The 21,115-nt window shown below is 34.9% G+C and overlaps 1 protein-coding gene across 1 annotated transcript in view; it reads left to right on the top strand.

Moving 5' to 3' along the window:
- Positions 1-21,115, top strand: part of LOC124722882 (cAMP-regulated phosphoprotein 21) — a 768,630-nt gene that overhangs the window by 717,590 nt on the left and 29,925 nt on the right. Inside the window, exons 19-20 of the mRNA XM_047248019.1 lie at positions 1,607-1,763; positions 12,692-12,883. Coding sequence (XP_047103975.1) covers positions 1,607-1,763; positions 12,692-12,883 — 349 coding nt within the window. The remainder of the gene's footprint in view (positions 1-1,606; positions 1,764-12,691; positions 12,884-21,115) is intronic.

The following is a 21,115-nucleotide window of genomic DNA, read 5'->3' as shown; positions in this document are numbered from 1 at the left end:
TCGCGAGAAGATTCTGTCGCAACGAAAAATGACTTTCTTTTAATGATGTCCAGCCCATATCCTGTACCATTTCTGTGACACTCTCTCCCATATTTCATGATAATACAAAATGTACTGCCTTTCTTTGATCTTTTTCGATGTACTCTGTCAGTCCCATCTGGTAAGGATTCCACACCATGCAGCAGTATTCTAAAAGAGGATGGACAAGTGTACTGTAGGCAGTCTCCTTAGTAGGTCTGTTACATTTTCTAAGTGTCCTGCCAATAAAACGCAGTCTTTGGTTAACCTTCCCCACAACATTTTCTGTGTGTTCCTTCCAATTTAAAATGTTCATTATTGTAATACCTTGGTATTTAGTTGAATTTACGGCTTTTAGATTAGACTGATTTATCGTGTAACCGAAGTTTAATGAGTTAGCATAAGTTAGTTTAAGTAGTGTGTAAGTCTATGGAGCAATGACCTCAGCAGTTTGGTCCCTTAGGAATTCACACAAATCTGAATTTTTTTGTGCATACTTAGTGCCATTACTGTGTACATATAAGTTCCAGTGCCTGATTCTATCAACACTTGATTGACTGTTCTAGTCATTTTTCTTTAGCTACACTGTTAATTTACTATGTTTACATGATTATAACATAATAATAAGCACAATGTTCCTTAAGAACATCTTTTCTGTATCTAGGAGTATTACATTTCTGTGAATATAAAGCCAGAGTAACCATTGTGTTTTAGAAATAGTGAGGCATACATCTGTCTTCCCTTTTATGTTTAATGGACCTGTTATTCTGAACCTCATGTACACACATAGTAACTGACTCCCACATTTATCATCAACAAATGTCTTCATCATTCTGCCTAAGAGGAAACATATTATTTCCACCATATTCTCACAATTTGTTACATTGTTTCTACCCTATTTGACAACTGCTTTTTTATTAGTGATTCTAACTAATTTATTATGTTTCCCCATCTACTTTTGCGTCAACTGGCTGCTTTCACTACATGGTGTCAGACTCCTCAGCAGTTCTAATACATAACACTTTAAAAGTGCCATTGGAGAAATTAGGGCTTTATTTGTGAGTGGAACAGGAAAGGACATGACTATTAATGGTAAAGGGTCCTCTGTTATGCACTCCACGGTAGCTTATGGAGGGTGTATGTAGAGGTAGATGTAGAACTAGAATTATTTATATGCCACCTCTGCTACCTTTATTTGTCTTTTGCTGCCAAGTTCCTCACTGTGCATTAAATAGCTGTTTTCTTTGTGTAGCTTATTTTTTTTCTCTGCAGTCATAAGTCTACATCATTACATTGCATCATACATCATCATTTACACAACTGTCTCAAACTCTGGAAAAGAAAAAAATAACAACCCAAAATCTAAAATAAAAAGGAAGAGATAACCAATGCAAAATCTGGAATAATTTACAGCTCAGTTCTCTTTTAGTCTGTACTGTTTCTATTATCTACATATTTTCTTAAAACTGTTTATTTACCACCCTGTATTTTGTAGTGTAATCTGACTAATTATTAGTCATTGCAGGACTGTAGTTAATAAATCAATCACTAACTGCTGTCTAAGCTTCTGAGTATCATGTGCTTTCAGCCTGAATACAGTGACATCTGGTGGAACACATGTGGCGAGTACAGCAGGAATGCCATACTATGCGTCTGCACCATCAGTTGGTGTGCCATCATTCATTTCAAGTGGCCAAGCTACTTTCCACACTCCAACTCCACCAGGCACACCTCCTCAAAATCAGGTAAAATATTTTTTGTATATTGCTTTTATGCTTCTTGCATTTGTTTATTATTACAGTTTCATGTATAAAAATTATGCCCTGCTAAATTATAACCAACAAAAACAAAAAAAACCAAGACACCTTCTTATTTATTCAATCGTCAGCTATTTACATAAATTTTATTGGTATGTACATTTTCACTACCTTTACTTGTATAGACATTCATTTAGACACTGTTTAAAATACATAAGACATTAAGACTCACGAAGCAACTGGAAAACTGTAAATCTTAAGTTTTATTATTTTTATCCCAAGCCAATTCTTACCTGTCACACATCATTTGACATCGCTCATATAGCACTATATCTGTATGTAAAAAAGAAAGATCAGGATTTAACAACCTATCATTTTCGTCAAAAATTGAGTAGAAACTCAGATAGGAAAAAGATAGGGAAGGAAAATGGCAGTATTATTTTCAAAGAAACCATCCTAGCATTTGCCAAAGCAGGGTTAGGAAAATCATAGAAATGCTAAATCTGGATGGCATGACAGAAAGTTTTATCTTGCTGCTCACCAATTAAAGTAAGTGCCTTAATCACTGCACTGCCTCTCTTCGCGCTTTTTGTGTATCATAAAAGTTATAATCTTACCTGTTTTTTATTCCACATTAAATATGCATGCCTGTTATTTAACTGCCTAGGTGAATTGGTTCACAGGTTGTAGAAAGAGAAGGTAGGACCATGAAACTTCCTGGCAGATTAAAACTGTGTGCCAGACTGGGACTTGAACCAAATACCTAAGACTCATATAAGCAAGTGTGCTACCAACTGTCCCATCCAAGCATGACCCCAAATCCTTCCACACACTTTAACTTCAACCACTAACTCATCTCCTACCTTCCAGACTTCACAGGAGTACTCCTGCAAAACTTGCACTGTTGGAAGAACACATGTTGCACAGATATGGCACAACCACAGCCTGTGGTACTGTTTCCAGAAAGAAATTTTCACTCTGCATCAGAGTATGTACTGATACAAAACTTTCTGGCAAATTAAATCTGCATGTCAGACCAGACTCGGACCCGAGATCTTTGCCTTTCATAGGGAAATAATTCTACCAATTGAGCCACCCAAGCATAACTCACAACTGGCCCTCACAGCTTTACTTCTTTCAGGACTACTAGTCTTGAAAGTTTTGCAGGAGAACCACAAAGGAGTATAGACAATATAATGGATTAGGTACTAGTGGAAGTAAAGCAGTGAGATGTAGCATGAGTCATGTTTGAGTAGTTCACTTAGTAGAGCATTTGCCTGCAAAATGCAAAGGTCCTGGTTTTGAGTGCTGGTCTGGCACACATTTTTAATCTGCAGTCTGCCAGGAAGTTTCATATCAGTCTGCAGTCCACTGCAGAGTAAAAATTTCATTCTGGAAATGGTGTACCATCTGCATAAGAAAATTTGTAACAAAGAATTACGGTGTTTCTACCAATCTTTTGATAGACAGAAATGTTACATAGATTAAATTAGATTCAATTTTCATTCCATAGACCCAAAAATGAGATGATTCTCATGGGTGTGGAACAAGTCAGAAAGAATAACATAAAAAATGTAAAACATTTGAATATAATACTCACTATCCTGATCAGTTGTCAGGACATTGTCAAAATAGGTGAATACATTACAGCAAACTGGAATTGTAGATATTTACAGTATTAATACACTGTCAGAATGAAACACAGTCATGCAATTTCAATAAATTTATCATACACAAAATAACTAATCTTGAATGTTGGAACCAGCTGCTGTAAAAACTGAAATCTAACAGACATTTTTACTTAAGCTGGGCTAACAGTCTCTGTTAAGATATTCATCTATAGAGTGGAAGGACTTGCCTATCAAAAGGTCTTTCAGGCCCTGTTTAAATAGTACTTTATTTGAAACCAAGTTTTTAATAGTTTCTGGCAATTTATTGAATATGTGTGTTCCTGAAAATTGGACCACTTTTTGGATCAAGGTAAGTGATTTTAGTTCTTTACGTAGCTTGTTCTTATTCCTAGTACTGACTTATTCATGTATGTATTCAGCTATTGGCTGGAAATAGAGAGATAATACTTGTGACAAATTTCATTAAGGAATAAATATACTGAGAAGCAGCGGTTAGAGTACAAAGTTTCTTGAACAGATTTCTACATGATGTTCTTGAATTTACACCACAAATGAGTCTTATTGCATGCTTTTGCACACTAATAACTTTTGCTCTGTTTGATGAGTTACCCATGACTATGATCCCATATGACATAACAGAATGAAATTAAGCAGAATATGCAAGTCCTACATCTGATATCATTCTCACTGCAAATACAGACTTGTTTAGGGGCTTCAGAAATACTATGGTATGCCCTTCCCAACTGAATTTATTATCAGTTTGTAATCCCAGAAATTTAACACTGTTAACCTCTTCAATTTGCATGTCTTCATTTGTCATACACATGCTGGAAGGAAATATCTTACAGGTTCTGAACTGGATTAGTGGTTCTTTTCAAAATTTAATGACAGTGAATTAGCTTTAAAACATTTATGAATGTCAGTGAACATTTGATTAGCAGCCATTTCTAAATTTGTACTTGACTTGCTTCTTATTGTGATGTTTGTATTATCTGCAAACAAAACAAACTTAGCATCTGGTGATGTAACAGTAGAGAGGTCATTAATGTACACACAGAAAAAAACCTATGGACCTTACTGCATAGATATTTCACAATGACACCCTTTGTTTGTTAGTTAGATAAGACTCAAACCATTTCACAGCACAGCCTGTGATTCCATAATATTCTGATTTACTTAAAAGAGTGCAATGATTCACATAGTCAAAGGCTTTTGACAGGTCACAGAAAATGCCAGTAGCTTCTAATTTGTTACCTAATGAATTAAATACATTCTCACTGTGCATGTAAATAGCTTTCTCTCTATCAGAACCCTTAAGAAACCCAAACTGTGACTTGGACAATACATTATTTGCAGTTAATTGCTTAAAGAGACACATGACCACAACCTTTTCAAATATTTTTGAAAAAGCTGGCAAAATTGAAACTGGTTGATAGTTTGATGGTCTCTCTTTATCCTCTTTCTTGAAAAGAGACTTAACTTCAACATATTTTAGCCAGTCTGGAAATGTTCTGCTGATAAGAGATTGATTACACAAATAACTTAAGACAGAAATCAACTCACATGAGCATTCTTTGATTAACTTTGTTGACATGTTATCATAACCACTAGAATACTTAAGTTTTAAGGATTTTAAGATGGGTGCTACTTCTTTGGGAGACATGAGTGTCATTTCCATTTTACTGAAGTTATTTGTAAAGATTTGTCTCAAATACTCCATTACACCATTTACTGAACCTGATAACCCCAAGCTTTCAGTAACAGAAACAAAGTACTTGTTCAGGAGGTTTGCAACACTACATGTACTTGTTACCAATGTCTCATTTATTTTTAGAGCTATCTGTTCCTCTTCCTTTTTGGCCCCACCTGTCTCTGTCTTCACTATATCCCATATAGTTTTTATTTTGTTGCCTGATGTAATTATCTTTTTCTCATAATAAAGCTGCTTAGATTTCTGGATTGCTTGCTTCAATATTTTGCAGAATTCTTTGTAATGCTAACATCAGAGCTGTTCCTAGATAGCAGATACAGTCTCCTTTTTGTCACACATGATATCTTTTTCCGTGTGTAATCCATGGTTTATTTTTAGACTTCTGTTTGATTTGAGATACCTTTTGGGGGAAACAATTTTCAAAAGAGGAAGTATCTTTATTAATGGATTATTTATATTTTACATTTGAGTCAGAAGTATTGTAAACCTCTATCCAGTTCATGTCATTGAGCAATCTCTTAAAATTCTCAATTTTTGACTGATTTATTACCCTCCTGTAATCATATGTAATAGATTTTTTATCCTGACAAGTTTCAATATTTAACACAAGATTTAGCATGTCATGATCAGATAGACCATTTACTATTGGTTTTGTGATATGACTTTTTTTCCTAGATTTGTCTACAAAGATATTTTAAATTATCAATAACAATCTCAGAGCATTTACATACCCTAGTTGCAAAGTTTACAGTAGGAATCAAATTGAATAATAGTGTTATTGATTGCAATAATTGTTCACTGATAGGGCTTTTCTGTAAATCCACATTAAAATCACCAGCAGCCACTATTTCCTTGTTTCTTACTGTGAGATTGGACAACAGAACTGCGAGGTTTTTTTATGAAGAAGTTAAACATTCCAGAAGATGCTCTGTATATACTTACTATTATAAAGGACTTATTATGGAATACTACTTCTGTTGCACAAGCTTCTGAATGCTGCTTTGAGCAAAATCTATTAATATTAATATTTTTGAAATCAAAACATTTTCTGACAAATGTGGCAACTCCACATTTTCTCTATAGAATTAAGAAGCTAAGCCTGTAACATAATGTTGAGAGAGGAAGATTATTCAACTGGCTTGCTCAACTCTAATTCTTCAGCACAAATGATTAACTCATTAAGCTTACCTGTTAGTCTTCAATGTACTCAAAGATTCATGTTGTACGTATAAACAGTGACCCTCAGTAAAACTTCAGTGACAATACCTTGTAGGCGATGGGCTTTTCAGTGTTTGCTTACTGATATAATATAAAGAAAATGATCTTATCATCTAATGTTGTAAGTATTCAAGGATATCATGGAAATTATCCTAATCGTGATGTAATGTTTAGGACTCAGGTATTCCTCTTTTCAAGTTTTCTTAGCATGAAAATAATCATACAAAAAAGATAATGAAGTAAAGTATATAGTAAATATCTGTGTCATTGTAATTTTTTGAGATGAGTTTTTTTCCAAACATTTCTTTGAACTTTAAAAACATGAGATTAATGTCATTAGTGTTCTATGGGAAACTGGAAAGCTAATATAAAAGTATGAATAAATCTTACAATTATCAGATTAGTCTTATGTGTATTTTGATAACACTATGCTGATTAATGGATAAACTTTAGAGACAATGTACAACAGTGGCTATAAGTATAGCTTGTTGAGCATGTCTTGATAATCATAAATCTCATTTTGAGAAATCTCACTTCATATAGCCAATTTCTTGAGTAAAGGCCCACTGTGAGAAGGCATTGACCAGAAGACAGATGTACAGGTTCTTTTCTTTTCTTTAAAAAAAGTGCCCCATATTCTTACAGGTACTAGAAAAAAAATCACATAAACTTATGTATGAAAAAATATACTTGTTGAAATATGAACCATTTTACTTGTTCAGAATGATCAGTAATCAGTAATGTAGTCTGTCTTCCTGTTGCTATATCACCCATTTACTATTTCTTGTGTTTGTCTCTGTAATTAGTCCTCTGATTCTGATACTGTTGTGATGCATCTCACTTACAACTACCTCCTACATCAATTGTTCCATACATTCTCCAATGGCATTTTATTGTCATCAGAACAAGATTAGTGATTTCATGGAGTGTGAACAAGGTAAAACAATAAAATGGAAAATTTTCTACACAAGACATGGCAGACATGTTATTCTAATACAGTTTAGTCAATGGTGTTAACCAACAGCCTGTGTCATGTTAGATTTACACATACATCTGCACTCTGCAGACAATTGTGAAACATATGATAGTGGGTACTTCGCATTGCACCGCTTACTAGTCTTCTTCCCATTCATCTCAGGTCAAAAGCAAAGGAAAATTGACTCCTTAAATGCCCCTCTGTGCACTGTAATATGTCTAATCTTACCTTTGTGTTTATTATGGGAATGATATACAGGGAGGTTGTAATATACTCCCAAATGTCCTTACTTAATGTAAGTTCTTGGAACTTTTTAAGTAGGTATTTTTGGGATTGTTCACATCTGTCTTCAAGCAGCTGCATGTTAAAGTTTGTCAACATCTCTGTGATGCTCTACTGTGGGTCATATGTACACATTTAATATCCCTTGATAGTCCTATTCAGTATGGCTTGCACACAACTGAGCAATAGTCCAAGATGGGTTGCCCAAGTGTTTTGTATGCAATTTCCTTTACATTTTCCTAGTGTTCTACCAATGAATCAAACTATCACCTGCTTTATATACAACTTAAACTCTGTGATCATTCTAATTTCATAATCCCACCAAGTGTTACACTCAGGTATTTGTACGTATGCTGAACAACATCTTTCATGCCATGTTCCATTAGAATGTTACTCCAGTAACTTATAGACATGAGACCATTCATAATGGGGAATAGGGATTGGAGTATACCTCATACAGTTTACACACCAGAAGTGAGTGTTGTGACAAGTATAAGATGATCCTGAAATAAATGTACAAAAGATGGAGCAGATAAAGGAATAAATAATGCTTTTTTATAGTAAGTTCTGCATAGGAAGTTACTTTATCCATTTCACTTACAGTGTCAGTCATTCAGAGCACAAGACCATTAGACCATATTACAGTTCTCCCTTTGTTATGTAATGAGTACTGCTGAAGATCAACAGTTCATGGCTTGCATTTCATTCATAGATGAGACTGGAATCATCCAGAATGCAACAATAACTAACCACAATAACCACATCTAATCAGATCAGATCCATGAGTGAGCATGGAAGTAAGGTTTGTCTTAGAGTCAATATGTGGGCGGGAACTGTGGTGGCAGTTTCATAGGGCCACACACTTTACTGGACGAGTTAACAAGTGTGGTTTATCTCCAGTTTCTGTTACTGGAGAATGTCATCCTTTCATTAAACAATGGATATAATTTATGCACACTAAAGAAGCACCAACTTTTCTGTGCCTTGTTTGACAGCACATAACACAATTTTTTCAATGAATGATGCCAGTAGCTTGGCTTCACCAGTCAATTGACTTTAAGCAATTCGATTTCCAGCTATAGCAACATTTAAATTTATCAGTGTATTCTACACACTTTGACAATCTGCACACATGACAGGAGCATTTGCTCCATAAATATTACTGCAGTCAGATGTGATCACATGAGATCACAATTATAAGAGAAGTGGAGCTGAAGGATATGGTAACAGCACTGAGCACTTCTTAGTGTCATCTGACAAATACATATCACAGGAAGGAATGATCATATTTCAAAAACTATTTATTTTCGGAATGAGTAATAGGCATTGAGTGCCTGACTTTGTAACTTTTAAGCAATTTCTCTCTCAGTAAAAATGAAAAAGAATGACTATAACAAACAGCTGCTAGAGAAAGGTAAGGATATTCCACAATGTAACTTCAAGCATATCTGCAGAGCAAAAAATAATGCATACTATCTGCGCAGTTCAAATATTTGTTAATTATATATTTGCTAAATTCATTGGCATGCATTCCAGATTAATAGCCACTATATGCACAAGAGCTGAATGACCAAAATTTTTCACTTTATCTGTGTCTCTGTCAGTCCTGTTCCATTTGTTCATGTTGCAATTGCATTGTAGATACACATGTGTTCCAAATAGTGTTCCATCTGTTTCTGTTGTTCATATTTTGATTTTATTTCCTGTGTTCTTCAATAACACATGGATACATATATTCATATACATGAAATTTGTAGCATTTAGATAAGAATGTGTCTAGGATAAGTGATAAAAGGAAGAAATTGTAGGGTTTAACATCAAATCAACTACAAGGTTATTAGAGATGGAGCACAAGTTGGATTGTGGAAGGATGGGCAAGGAAATAGGCCACAGTCTTTAAAATGTACCATCCTGTTGTTTGCCTTCAGTAACTTACAAAAATAACAGAAAGTGTATATGTGGGTGGCTACACAAGGACTTGAACTACTATCTTCTTGAATACAAGTGTCTTTGTCTTGTGATTTTTATTTGTCCTTTAAATCATACATCATAGAAAAAGAGTATCATCATACACAACAGCTCAGAGTAGGCGATATGATGGTAGATAATGGGATGTTCTGTAATATTTACATTTAAAAGGTACATTTAATCATATAGTGACTATTAACCTGGAATGCATGCCAAAGAATTCAGAAAATACATAATTAACAAATATTTGAGCTAGGCAGATAGTATCGTCACATTATTCAAGTAGGTTACAAGGTACTAAGATTAATAACCACAAAATTCATATGTTTGCATGATCTTATCATGTGCCAAACCTCCATAAATCTTTCTCAGAAAAGTGATGAGTCCGTAGAAGAAGTAGAAGGATATGTACAGTAAAACCAACACGGCTTCCGCAAAGGAATGAGTACAGAGTCAGCCATCACCCAATTCATTGAAAATATTGTAACGGGCCTAGATAAAAACAACAGTACAATAGGAATAAATTTGGACCTCTCAAAGGCATTCGATACTGTCCAACATGATATCCTGCTAGACAAATTAGAATATGTCGGTATACGAGGAGTAGCTAAAAAGTGGTTTCAGTCATATCTCCATAATAGGAAACAGGTAGTAGAAATTGCAACAACAAGCAGTAAAAACCAAAGTATTGTTTACAGATCGGATATTCAGACTGTGCCAATAGGGGTACCGCAGGGGAGTGTTCTAGGACCTCTCCTATTTCTTCTTTACATAAATGATATCAAGATTCCAGTAAATGGTACTCATATAACCCTGTTTGCAAATGACACAAACATTGTAGTAACTGACATAAACCGGGTATTGCCAACATCTGCAACCAGAGTTATAGAATATTTGCAAAATTGGTTTGAAGTGAACAAATTAACAATAAATATCTCTAAAACTAATTATATCCATTACAGGAAAGCAAAGTCACACTCTGATCTAGATCTCAGAATACAAAATAAAGAAATTGTGAGAGTTGCTACCACAAAATTCTTAGGTGTACATATAGATGAAAATTTAGACTGGAAATCCCATATCCTGTATCTCTCACATAAGTTAAGCTCTGCTTGCTTTGCTTTACGCATTATTAGCTTCGTATGTAGTAGGGAATGTAGCAGAGCTGTTTACTTTGCTTATATACATTCTGCTATTACCTATGGCCTCATCTTCTGGGGTCATAGTAAGAAAAATCTCAAAACCATCTTCACTCTACAAAAACGAGCTGTTAGAATAATTACCAACAGTTCAAGGCTAACTCCTTCAAAGCAATTATTTAAACAGCTGAATATTCTACCCCTACCGTGCATCTACATACAGAAAAGTGTAATTAATGTAAAACGAAATATTAACAATTTCCAATCCAACTTGGATCTACATACTTACAACACAAGAAAGTGTAGTGACATTCATATAAAAAGAGTTAACAAGGCTTTGGCGCAGAAACAAACAAGGAAGTAGATTGTATAACAAACTACCAGTAAAGATAAAAGAAATAAAAAAATTGTCTTCATTTAAAGAAGCAGTATTCAAATTTTTAATGACCAACGGCTATTATAGTGTAAAAGAATACCTGGTATAGCTCCATACTAAGTAATTATATTTATGTACTCTGTGCCAATAGTAATTTTTATCTGACTGTTGCTATGATCTAAATAAATAATATGTACAAAAGTGCTAGAATTGTATGGTGTTATATCTAAATACCAACTGTGTATTCCATGTAAAAAGTCTTTCTCATACGTCAATGTAAATAATCGAAGTTGTACATGCTATTTCAATGTGGTCTGATGTTACGTAGTCTACTATGCACATCTGTATTTTGTATAGTATTGTTCACCCTATATGTGTGTATATATATATATATATACTATGTATTTTTTTGACGAAATCCATGCAATGTAAATTGTCTCTGGATGAATAAACTACTACTACTACTACTACTACTACTACTGATCTTCCTGTTCACCCAAGATTGTGAAGGGGAAGATAAACCTTTCTTGGATTACCATTATAAATCAATATGTAAGGTTTTCTCTTACTTGCTCTGTGCAGTGCTCTCACTTATGTTGTCCCTCATGGCAGATCTTGTAATGCACTGAAAATATGTGGTTATGATTGGAAGTGCAGGTAGCAAATCTACTTCAAATAATATTACAGGATGCAATTATGGTGCGTTTCCTGATAAACACCATAAAATAATTTGCAGTACTCAGTTTCAAACACTTAATTTCAAGGAATACTGAAAATTGAGAGCATGCTTGACATGAAGATCAGACCAGGAAAACATCCTAATGCTGACTGGCTTACTTGGTGCTTAACAGGAATCTCAATAAAACCTTGTATGACACGTGAAGTATTTGTACTTTGTTTTTGGTGAATGCACCTTCATTTGCTTCTTATTACAAGTTGTTTATTGCATGGTGTAATAATAGTACAAAAATATAATTTACACATGTTGTTGGGAGGATCTAATGCTGCAGTTTACATTAGAATGCAAGACTGCTTGATGTGAAATAGTTAATTTTGTAACCAGTTTTGATAGTAACTAGCTGACATCATCAGATTCTCAGATCACACAGAAATGTAATTACACATCAGTTTCGTTGACATACTGAGGGGAGTATGTTCCAAGTATGTCAATGAGACATTGCCATTCATGTGGCCATACATTAAAACCATGTCTGTATGCTTGTGAAATTAATATCCTGTCATGTTTGAATGGAGGACTTTCAGTTAACTCACTGCATGTAGCATATGTACACTACGGACAAGTTAAAGACAGATGATTGATGAATGTAAACATATCCCTGTGGCAACACAACACCGTTTACAGTACAATGAGTTAAACGACTGCATAGATAATTGAAGTTGTTCAGTTGTACCTGGAATATGTTTATATGAACTTTTTTCTTGTTTTTATGTAAGGAACCTATCCTCAAAGTTTGTAAAAGTATTTTTGAAACACTCTGTACAAATCAGAGTTGGGTCTAATACCTGATTTTCAGCAACTTTGATCTTCATTATTAAACTGCAAGAGCTAATATAGAAATTAAATGTCTCTGACAAGAAATTCTCTTAATTTCAGGGAATGTGTAATGTTGCTGCATCACCATTTTTTTATCTGAGTGGTGCTCCAAGCTACACACCACTTCAACAGGCTCCAGGACTGACACACATGACTCATCCACCTGCTCCTGCATCTGGGTCTATTGCACCAAATGGGCCCTACCTTTCTCCCATGATGCCAAACATGGGAATATTTCGACCAAACGTGCAGGTTTGTTCAGTGAAACACCATATGATACAATCTTCTTCTTTCTACAGTGCTTTAGTTGATTTTAAATAAATATTCTGACTAAGTATGATCAATACCCCAAGAGGATCAATACTATTAGAATTAAATTATGTAAACAAATGTTAAATTTATAATAAAATAAACATAGCATTTTAGTAACACCATTCAGTCTAAACTTAGCTGTACATGCCAGTAATTCAACTTCCTTGATACGCAGTGTGAGTTGATGGCTGATATAGTGGGCACTTATGAATACATGAAAGGTACAGAATGTTAGTAGCTGAACAGGCATGAATGGCACAACATGTATAAATGTTATTCCATTGCTTATTCCAGTAGCATTCAGATAAAGGTTTGATAATGAACAGACACATTTGAAACTTGTCAGCAACAGTCCATATTGTCTGTGCAACTGCAATGGAAAAATAAATAATTAAGACTGAATAAAATTGTGTGTCCTTTTGCCAACACAATGTTGTAATTTCTGAAGTACACTCATTTGATGTATTATACTACATTCACTTGAAAATGGCTACACGAATGGTGCTATACAGTAGTAGTGATTGCAAAATGAAAGGGTATTTTATTACAAATAAAGATAGGCAAAATGCTAGATTGTTATCATTCAGACCAAAAAAGACACACATAGACATTCAGTAAAAACTACATCTCATAACTTCCACATTAGTTATCTTGACATCATTTTACAAATAATGTTCAATGTAAATAATTTAGAAGTAAAGGGGAGCACTCACCCAATAGCAGAAGCATCGAATCAGTGACAGGCACACACAAAAGGGAATGAAAAACACACACACACCCACACACACACACACACACACACACACACACACACACACACACACACAAAAACATGTGCCTATACATTGTGCCAGGTAGAGGGAGAAAGAGGCAGGGAGCAGGAAACAGGGCTGGGTATTAGTAGCTATCAGCTTGGAGGGAGGCAGCAGGTGCACTCGCTAGGAATTTGTTAGGGATGGATGCTAGGTGCACAGGGTAGGTATGTGATACATGGGTGCCGGAGCTGCTGAGTGGAGGCATGGACTGGGAGGGGATGACAGTGCAGAGGAAGGGGAAACATTGGGTAGAGAGTGTGGGGAGTGTGGGTTAGCAAAGATAGAAGCCAGAAGGATCATGGGAACAAAGGATGTGTTGCAAGGATAACTCCCATCTACATAGTTCAGAAAAGCTGGTGGTATAGGGAAGGATCCAGATGGCACAGGTTGTGTAGCAACCATTGAATTTGAGCATGCTATGTATGCTAAGCAGTATGTGGAGCCACAGTGTGGTCAACTTTGTCCTTGCCAAAATTTGGCAGTGGTCATTCATTCTGATGGACAGTTGACTGGCTGTCATGCCATCATAGAAATTGTACAGTGATTGCTTCACGGTTGTTACATGACATGGATGCTTTCATTGGTGACCTTGCCTCTGATGGGATAGGATGAACTTGTGAGGATTGCAGTAGAAAGTGGTAGGTGGGTGAATGTCTGTTTAACTCAGAGGCAAATTGTTTTCTAATAGGTATGAGGCAATTACTTTTGTTGATAAATTATGAACACCATATAACTCTAAGTTTTCAAGTTATATTTTACAAGGATTACAATAATGGCATCACATAAAACAAGAGATACCTCAATCTTATTTTAAAAAAAACTGTTATATTCTTCACAACATCAAAAGCTGCTGAGATGGTGTTTTTGTCCAGCTGATAACTAGTCTGATTCTTTGGTTTTATTTGATTTTATTTTGTCCTGTGCATTAAACACTATACAAGGAGTGTACTGGTAATGCAGGACAAGTCACAGAATACAGTATTAAATAACACTTAGTATAAGTTATTGTATGGATGCTATTTTTGAGATATTCAGAGGATAATTGGCTGCATGTAATATAATTTATTTCATAAATAAATAATTTGTTTTCTTAATAATGTAGTTGAATAACAAGTCATAATTCTTACTTTTTGGGTTGGATATAATGTGATCGCTTTTGTAAGTGTTATTCACGTGACAGTATTCCACAGAAAAATCTGTTTCACTGAACACTGTTTTTTCTCTTAAAGAAGTAGCAGTAGAGGTACTTTTGTTCAAAATTTCCTAATTTATTAAATTAGTCTGATATAAAGGGGTCCTCACACATCCACTAATAATGCCAAACTGTCAATATATTGACCATGTGAGGGCATGTATTTTTAATACTAAAAATATTGACAAGCATTATTGATGACCCCAAAAAGATTCTCACTATGGTCAAAACATACTCAGCAATGAGGTTGACTACTGATGGTTTGATAATATTCACCATCTAGGTATTATCAGAGCTTCAGGAACCAGTCACATGTGTTTGTGTACACTTCTGCATTTTCCTTTCATCTTTGTGCAGATCCTTCCTCTGATTCGGTTTTTCAATTAGTTTTTAACAGAAGTTTTAATGGGACTATGCAGGGTTAGTCCTGTATTTACTATTTTATGGTGGCGAATGGTAGATTGTCTATTGCATTGCTTTCTTTACCAAATTGAAAAAAATCGCAAGCCTGTTTGCTTGCTGAATTAGACAGTAGTGTTGAAAAAGGCTTGTACTTTGAAAAATACATCACATGTAGTGACTAGTAAGTGGTCTGTGAAATAAGTATCAGTCTTATCACAAAAAAAGAAAAAAATATGTCTATTACCTGACTGTGTTCTGACAGGACTGATATAATTACTTCACTTTAAGCATTCCAATGTTCTACCACTTGCTTTATATCTCAAAGTACATATAATCTCTCATTGACTGCAAAGCCTCTCTCATTAATGTGTTCTACTTCTCTATTTTAATAATTTGTTGTAAGATACAGGACAGTGATGATTCTTTTATGAACCAAGACCGGCAGAGGAGTAAAGTTAAGTTGGTACAGGTGGTGGTTTGCAATGCACCATTTCAAATTGGTAAAAATTGCAAATTTTTGATGATTGATTGTGGCTAAACAGCTGCACCAATTTGAAATCTTAAATAGACCATTCTACACAGAATTTCATAGTATTTTATTCAGGTGTTTTGGAAATTTTTTATAGGTTGTATTGTTTCCAAGTTATAAGCAAAATTTTTTTGGTGTTTCGACCCTCAAAAGACTCATTTAACGTTTATTTTGGATGTCTAACATCTATTAAAATTGTTTCCAGCTTTTACATATTTATTTTCCATCAAAAGTGTAATGTGCCTACACTAATCGTCGTAAGAAATCATCCTGTTCAACATTTGTTTTATTCATATACCAGCTAACCCTAAAATGAATAAGACTGTCAAAACACAAGTATCCTGTTTTGCGTGTTATTTCCTCCATTGTTTCAATTTAATTCTTGAATTTTGTGGAATGTTGCGAAAATTTGCTATATTCAGGCACATTTTACAATGGAAAATACTTATCTTTGTTGTATTTTCTTTTAGCCATTGTGTGAGGCTCATATTAAAGTACCATAATTCATTAAAAATGATGTTTGTTGAGTTTTGTTAAAATGGTCCTCAATTGGTCTTGAACTTGTGAAATGTGTAGTGGACTGAATAGTTTTATATTACACTGTGTAGCAACACTTTTTCCCCATTGCATGTTGTATGATTATATCATGAACCCAAACTGTTACCATTTGGACCCATCACCTTTGTAAAGAGTGCTACAGGGTAATGTTGTGATGAACAACATGAATTGTACTCCTTAATCTTGCTCATGCGTTTTACACCACACCTGTTGGTGCCCTGTTGATGGTCCTCTTTTTGCTGGGCAACATGGCATAATAAAGAAATGCATTATGTTGTGTATTGTGTGGGCCATAGGATCAAGATAACAAGAATCCCACCCCCAAACCTGCAGATTAAGTTATTGGTAGTCAGATTAGGATACTGGGGTCACTGCAATACAGATTCACAGTACCTCCTGCATTATGAGGGACATAATCTATACATACAACATAGACTGTTTTTTCAAAGGTCAAACCCCAAATATCTTGATGATGATTGATAATGTTGGTTTGGGGAAGGGGGGGGGGGGCATTCAACATTGAGGTCATCAGCACCCAGTTCCAATCTCGAAACTTCCTGAATGATGATAAGATGATGAGGACAACACAAACACCAAGTCCCCGGGTGGAGAAAATCCCCAACCCTGCCAGGAATTGGATCCAGGGCCCTGTTATCCAGAGGTATCAACAATAGCCACTAGACCATGAGTTGCAGACCCAAATATCTCAATCACATGAAATGTGCTGTGACAGTAATCAGTGAAGGCAGGGAAGAGCTATTATGCATTTGTAAAAGGAGGAGATTGAAAAGGGAGTGGGAGAGTGTTTAGTCATGATCCCCTTCCACAGATAACATTTTACTAAAAGCATTTTTTTTTTTTTTTTTTTTTTTTTTACGTATGCTAATTTTCAGATTTTTCAGCTAACTGTCAAAGAACACAGTACCCTGAGAACTGGCTATCTCAAAAATATCAAGAAATTCTAAGATAGTAAAAGCTTCATTTAATTCAGGATATTTTTCATTTGTGTTCCTGAGGGTTACCTCACATGGATTGGTTTGCCGCCAGACTGGCTGTAAAAAACATTCCAGCTGGGTAAAGGTGCCCATGTACAGGCTCACCATGCCTTACTCAGTTTGAGAGAACCATACGAAATTAAAGGAGTAAAGTTGGAAGAGGAAAGAACTACACCAAGAAAAAAATCATAGAAAGGTACACTTCCCTAAACATAGGTGGAAACAAAAGAAAGATACAGCTTTGTAAAGTTTTGAAAGTTTGTTGCTACTATAGTTCTTAAAACATTGCATGATGCAGGTACTTCATAAATTTTTGGGCAAATGTTTTTCAGATGATGGATTTATCTGAATTACAACTTTTTAGAAGTTATGCTGAGGCAATGCACTAAGAACTGATTTATAAAAATATGCAGAGTATTTTGATACAATGATGATGATGATGACAATGATGTAGATATTAATATACTGTTATCTTACAATATCTTAGGGAACTGTTGCTTGTTAAAAGTAAGGGTGACTGCAAGTTACATTTCTTAGGTTTTAGAATGCATTAGACCAACAGATTTGTCAAAATATTTAGTGAGTGTGTTGGGCCAAAATTTCAGTTGGAGCACTCAACCAAATGAGCAGATCACACCAACTAACTGTAGGATGATACTTAGCAGTCTGAAGCAGGCACATAGAAATGCTACCTGGATTAATGAATCTATCAGCAGACTACTGGCAATCCAATTTTCACCAATGACTCTTCTCACTAATTTAAATTCAGTAGCATTTTTGGTCATTGTTGTTTGCATGAATCTGATATGTTAGGATCATGATGTAAGGGTTGGAAATTAAACTGCTACTGTAAAAATCAATTTAATGACTGTAAACTTACTAAATAACTTTGAAGCCTTGCCAGTTGCACATATGAACAATGCTAGTTTATGAAATCATAGTACATTTTGAACAAGGGGTACTACAAGGCACCTGTAAAACTACCTTAATTCAAATGCTGAACTGGTGTAACTAATTAATGTCTAGAGAATTTAATTTAAAACAATAAATTCTGTTGAATACAATAGTACACCATTGTTGTTTTCTTCTCTGTTGCACTAAATTCACATTTTTGGTTACACTGTGTTATGTATAATCCCGATATATGATCATATTAATGTTGATTCTTCAGTTTTCCTTTTTTGTTGTTTTATTCGGCCATGTTAGTAATGCTGAATAATTTTTCTATGCTTCTTCATTTTCCCCTCTCCATATTTTTTTTCTTTTCCTACTATTTAATTATATACAAATGCAATACTTAGCTGTAGTTAAATTTTGTAATCAAAAATTTCTATGAGTGTCTAATGTGGTGACATAACATATAAAATGCTCAATTAGTTTTCAAAAGATAATGAGGGTAGGAGGTCTCGTGGCACATACCGCAGTAAGCAAATGTGTCTCGATAATGCACGGAATGCAGCAGGACTGGTCAGTGAAGTGAAGTATGGCAGAAGTGCTGTAGCTCACCTATATGGAAGAACATGGTCCAGAGACAACAGCACATGGAGAAAATGAGTTCTATTTCTGGTTGACTGTTAACATGTTGTTGACATTTGTGAACATACTTTGATGTATGTGTTTTCACTTTTACCACTTTTCTTTTTCTTGTTTCCTTTCTTTCTTTTTGATACTCAGCCTATTCATGCCCCTGGCTATGAGTTGGGTTGTAGTTTGAGGTCTGTGGGAGTTGTCACCTAGACTACTACTTACAGATTTGTAGCTGAGTACCTAACAGTGTTGCTCAATACTTTGAGATTCTAAGGGCTTACCTATTTTAACATCCAGTATTGACAAAGTTTTGACAGAGTATGCCTTTTCTCAACAGCCACACAGCTAATGATTTATCCACTTCTTTCTTATTGGGGTTACCAGAGGCATAATCTTCAAGATGCCCCCTTTGTGAAGCAGAAAACAAAGTCAGGCTTTAATATCCAACTGAAAATGAGTATGAATCCCATCCATTCCAATTTCTATGGGCAATCCTTGGTTTCAACAAAATGTCTTAATGTTCCCAGACAACTTGCAAGGCGCACAACCCACATTTTCATATCACACTGGGCTACACAAGCAGTATTTTAGGTTGGGAATTGTACCACTGATAAAATTAAAATATCGTTCAACCATAATTTTTCATTTTTTTGACCTAAAATGAAATCAGTTATCATGAAAGCAATTATGCCATTTAGTTTGCAACAGTTAATTAATGATTAAGTCATAAAGTAAAACAGAAGTAGTATCTGATGTTTCCCAAGAAAGTGTTATAGGACCTCAGATGATTTACACAAATGATTTGGGAGACAATCTAAGCAGCCCTCTTAAATTGTTTAAGAATATGCCGCCATTTACTATATTATAAAGTCATCAAATGATAAAAACACATTGCAAAGCAACTCAAACAAAATATCTGCATGGTGTAAAAAGTGACACTTGACTCTAAATAATGAAAAGTGTGAAGTCATCCACATGAGTGCTAAAAGGAAACCACTATATTTTGGTTACAATACAAAACACACAAATGTAAAGGCTGTAAATTCAACTAAATACTTAGGGATTACAATTATGAATAACTTAAATTGTAATCATCATATAGATAATGCTGTGGGAAAAGTAAACCAAAGAGTGCAATTTATTGGCAGAACACTTAGGAAATGCAACAGGGCTACTAAAGAGACTATGTGCACCATGCTTGTCCACCCTCTTCTGGAGTACTGCTGTCCGGTGTGCAATCTGCACCAGAGAAGATTGACGGAAGACATCAAAAAAGTTCAAAGAAGGACAGCACATTTTATATTATTGTGAAAGGGGGGAGAGAGTGCTACAGATATAATACGCGAACTGGAGTGACAATCATTAAAACAAAGACTCTTTCATCGCAGCAGGATCTTCTCATGAAATTTCAGTCACCAACTTTGTCCTCCAAGTATGAAAATATTTTCTTGCCACTCACACACATGTAGAGGAATGTTCATCATAAAGAAATAAGAGAAACCAGAGCTTGCATGAAAAATTTTAAGTGCTCGTTTCTCCCGTACACTGTTCAAGGATTTAAAGAGTGGAACAGTAGAGAAATAGCTTGAAAATGGTTCAATGAACCCTCTGCCAAGCATTTAATTGTGAATTGCAGAGTAATTATGCAGATGTAGATTTAGAAGATACTCCTCCTCTGAGTACTTGCTTAGTGAGCCTGCATCTTCTTGACTAATTAATAGCATTAACCCAAAATTATTAATATCCAATGAACTGGAAAAGAAGTTATAAATTATATTTTGCTTTAAATAAGTGGGCTTCAAAGTCCTGGTATAATTGGTAACTTTTATAAGCTCTTGCTACCTTCAAAGTAGATATTAACTAAATATTTACATCATGTAACATGTAATGTACCTACTGATTATTAAAAATTATTAAAAAAGCACACTCAATCGTAATACTGATCACAGTGTATGCATGCACACTCTGCAAAAATGCTGATGGACAGTAAACTGTTAGACTTGCTGCACTATGCCACTGGAAAAAAATTAGAGGCTATTCAGGATAGATTAAATGTATCCTCAAAATTTTATTTGATGTTAAGATGGAAAACCTATAAAGAGGTCAGTGATCAATTTGAGCACTTATGCTTAGAATTTAGTCTTGACCACAAAA

This window comes from Schistocerca piceifrons, chromosome X (genome assembly GCF_021461385.2).
Source record: "Schistocerca piceifrons isolate TAMUIC-IGC-003096 chromosome X, iqSchPice1.1, whole genome shotgun sequence".
Lineage (NCBI taxonomy): Eukaryota > Metazoa > Arthropoda > Insecta > Orthoptera > Acrididae > Schistocerca > Schistocerca piceifrons.
This window is presented reverse-complemented; position numbering and strand designations above follow the sequence as displayed.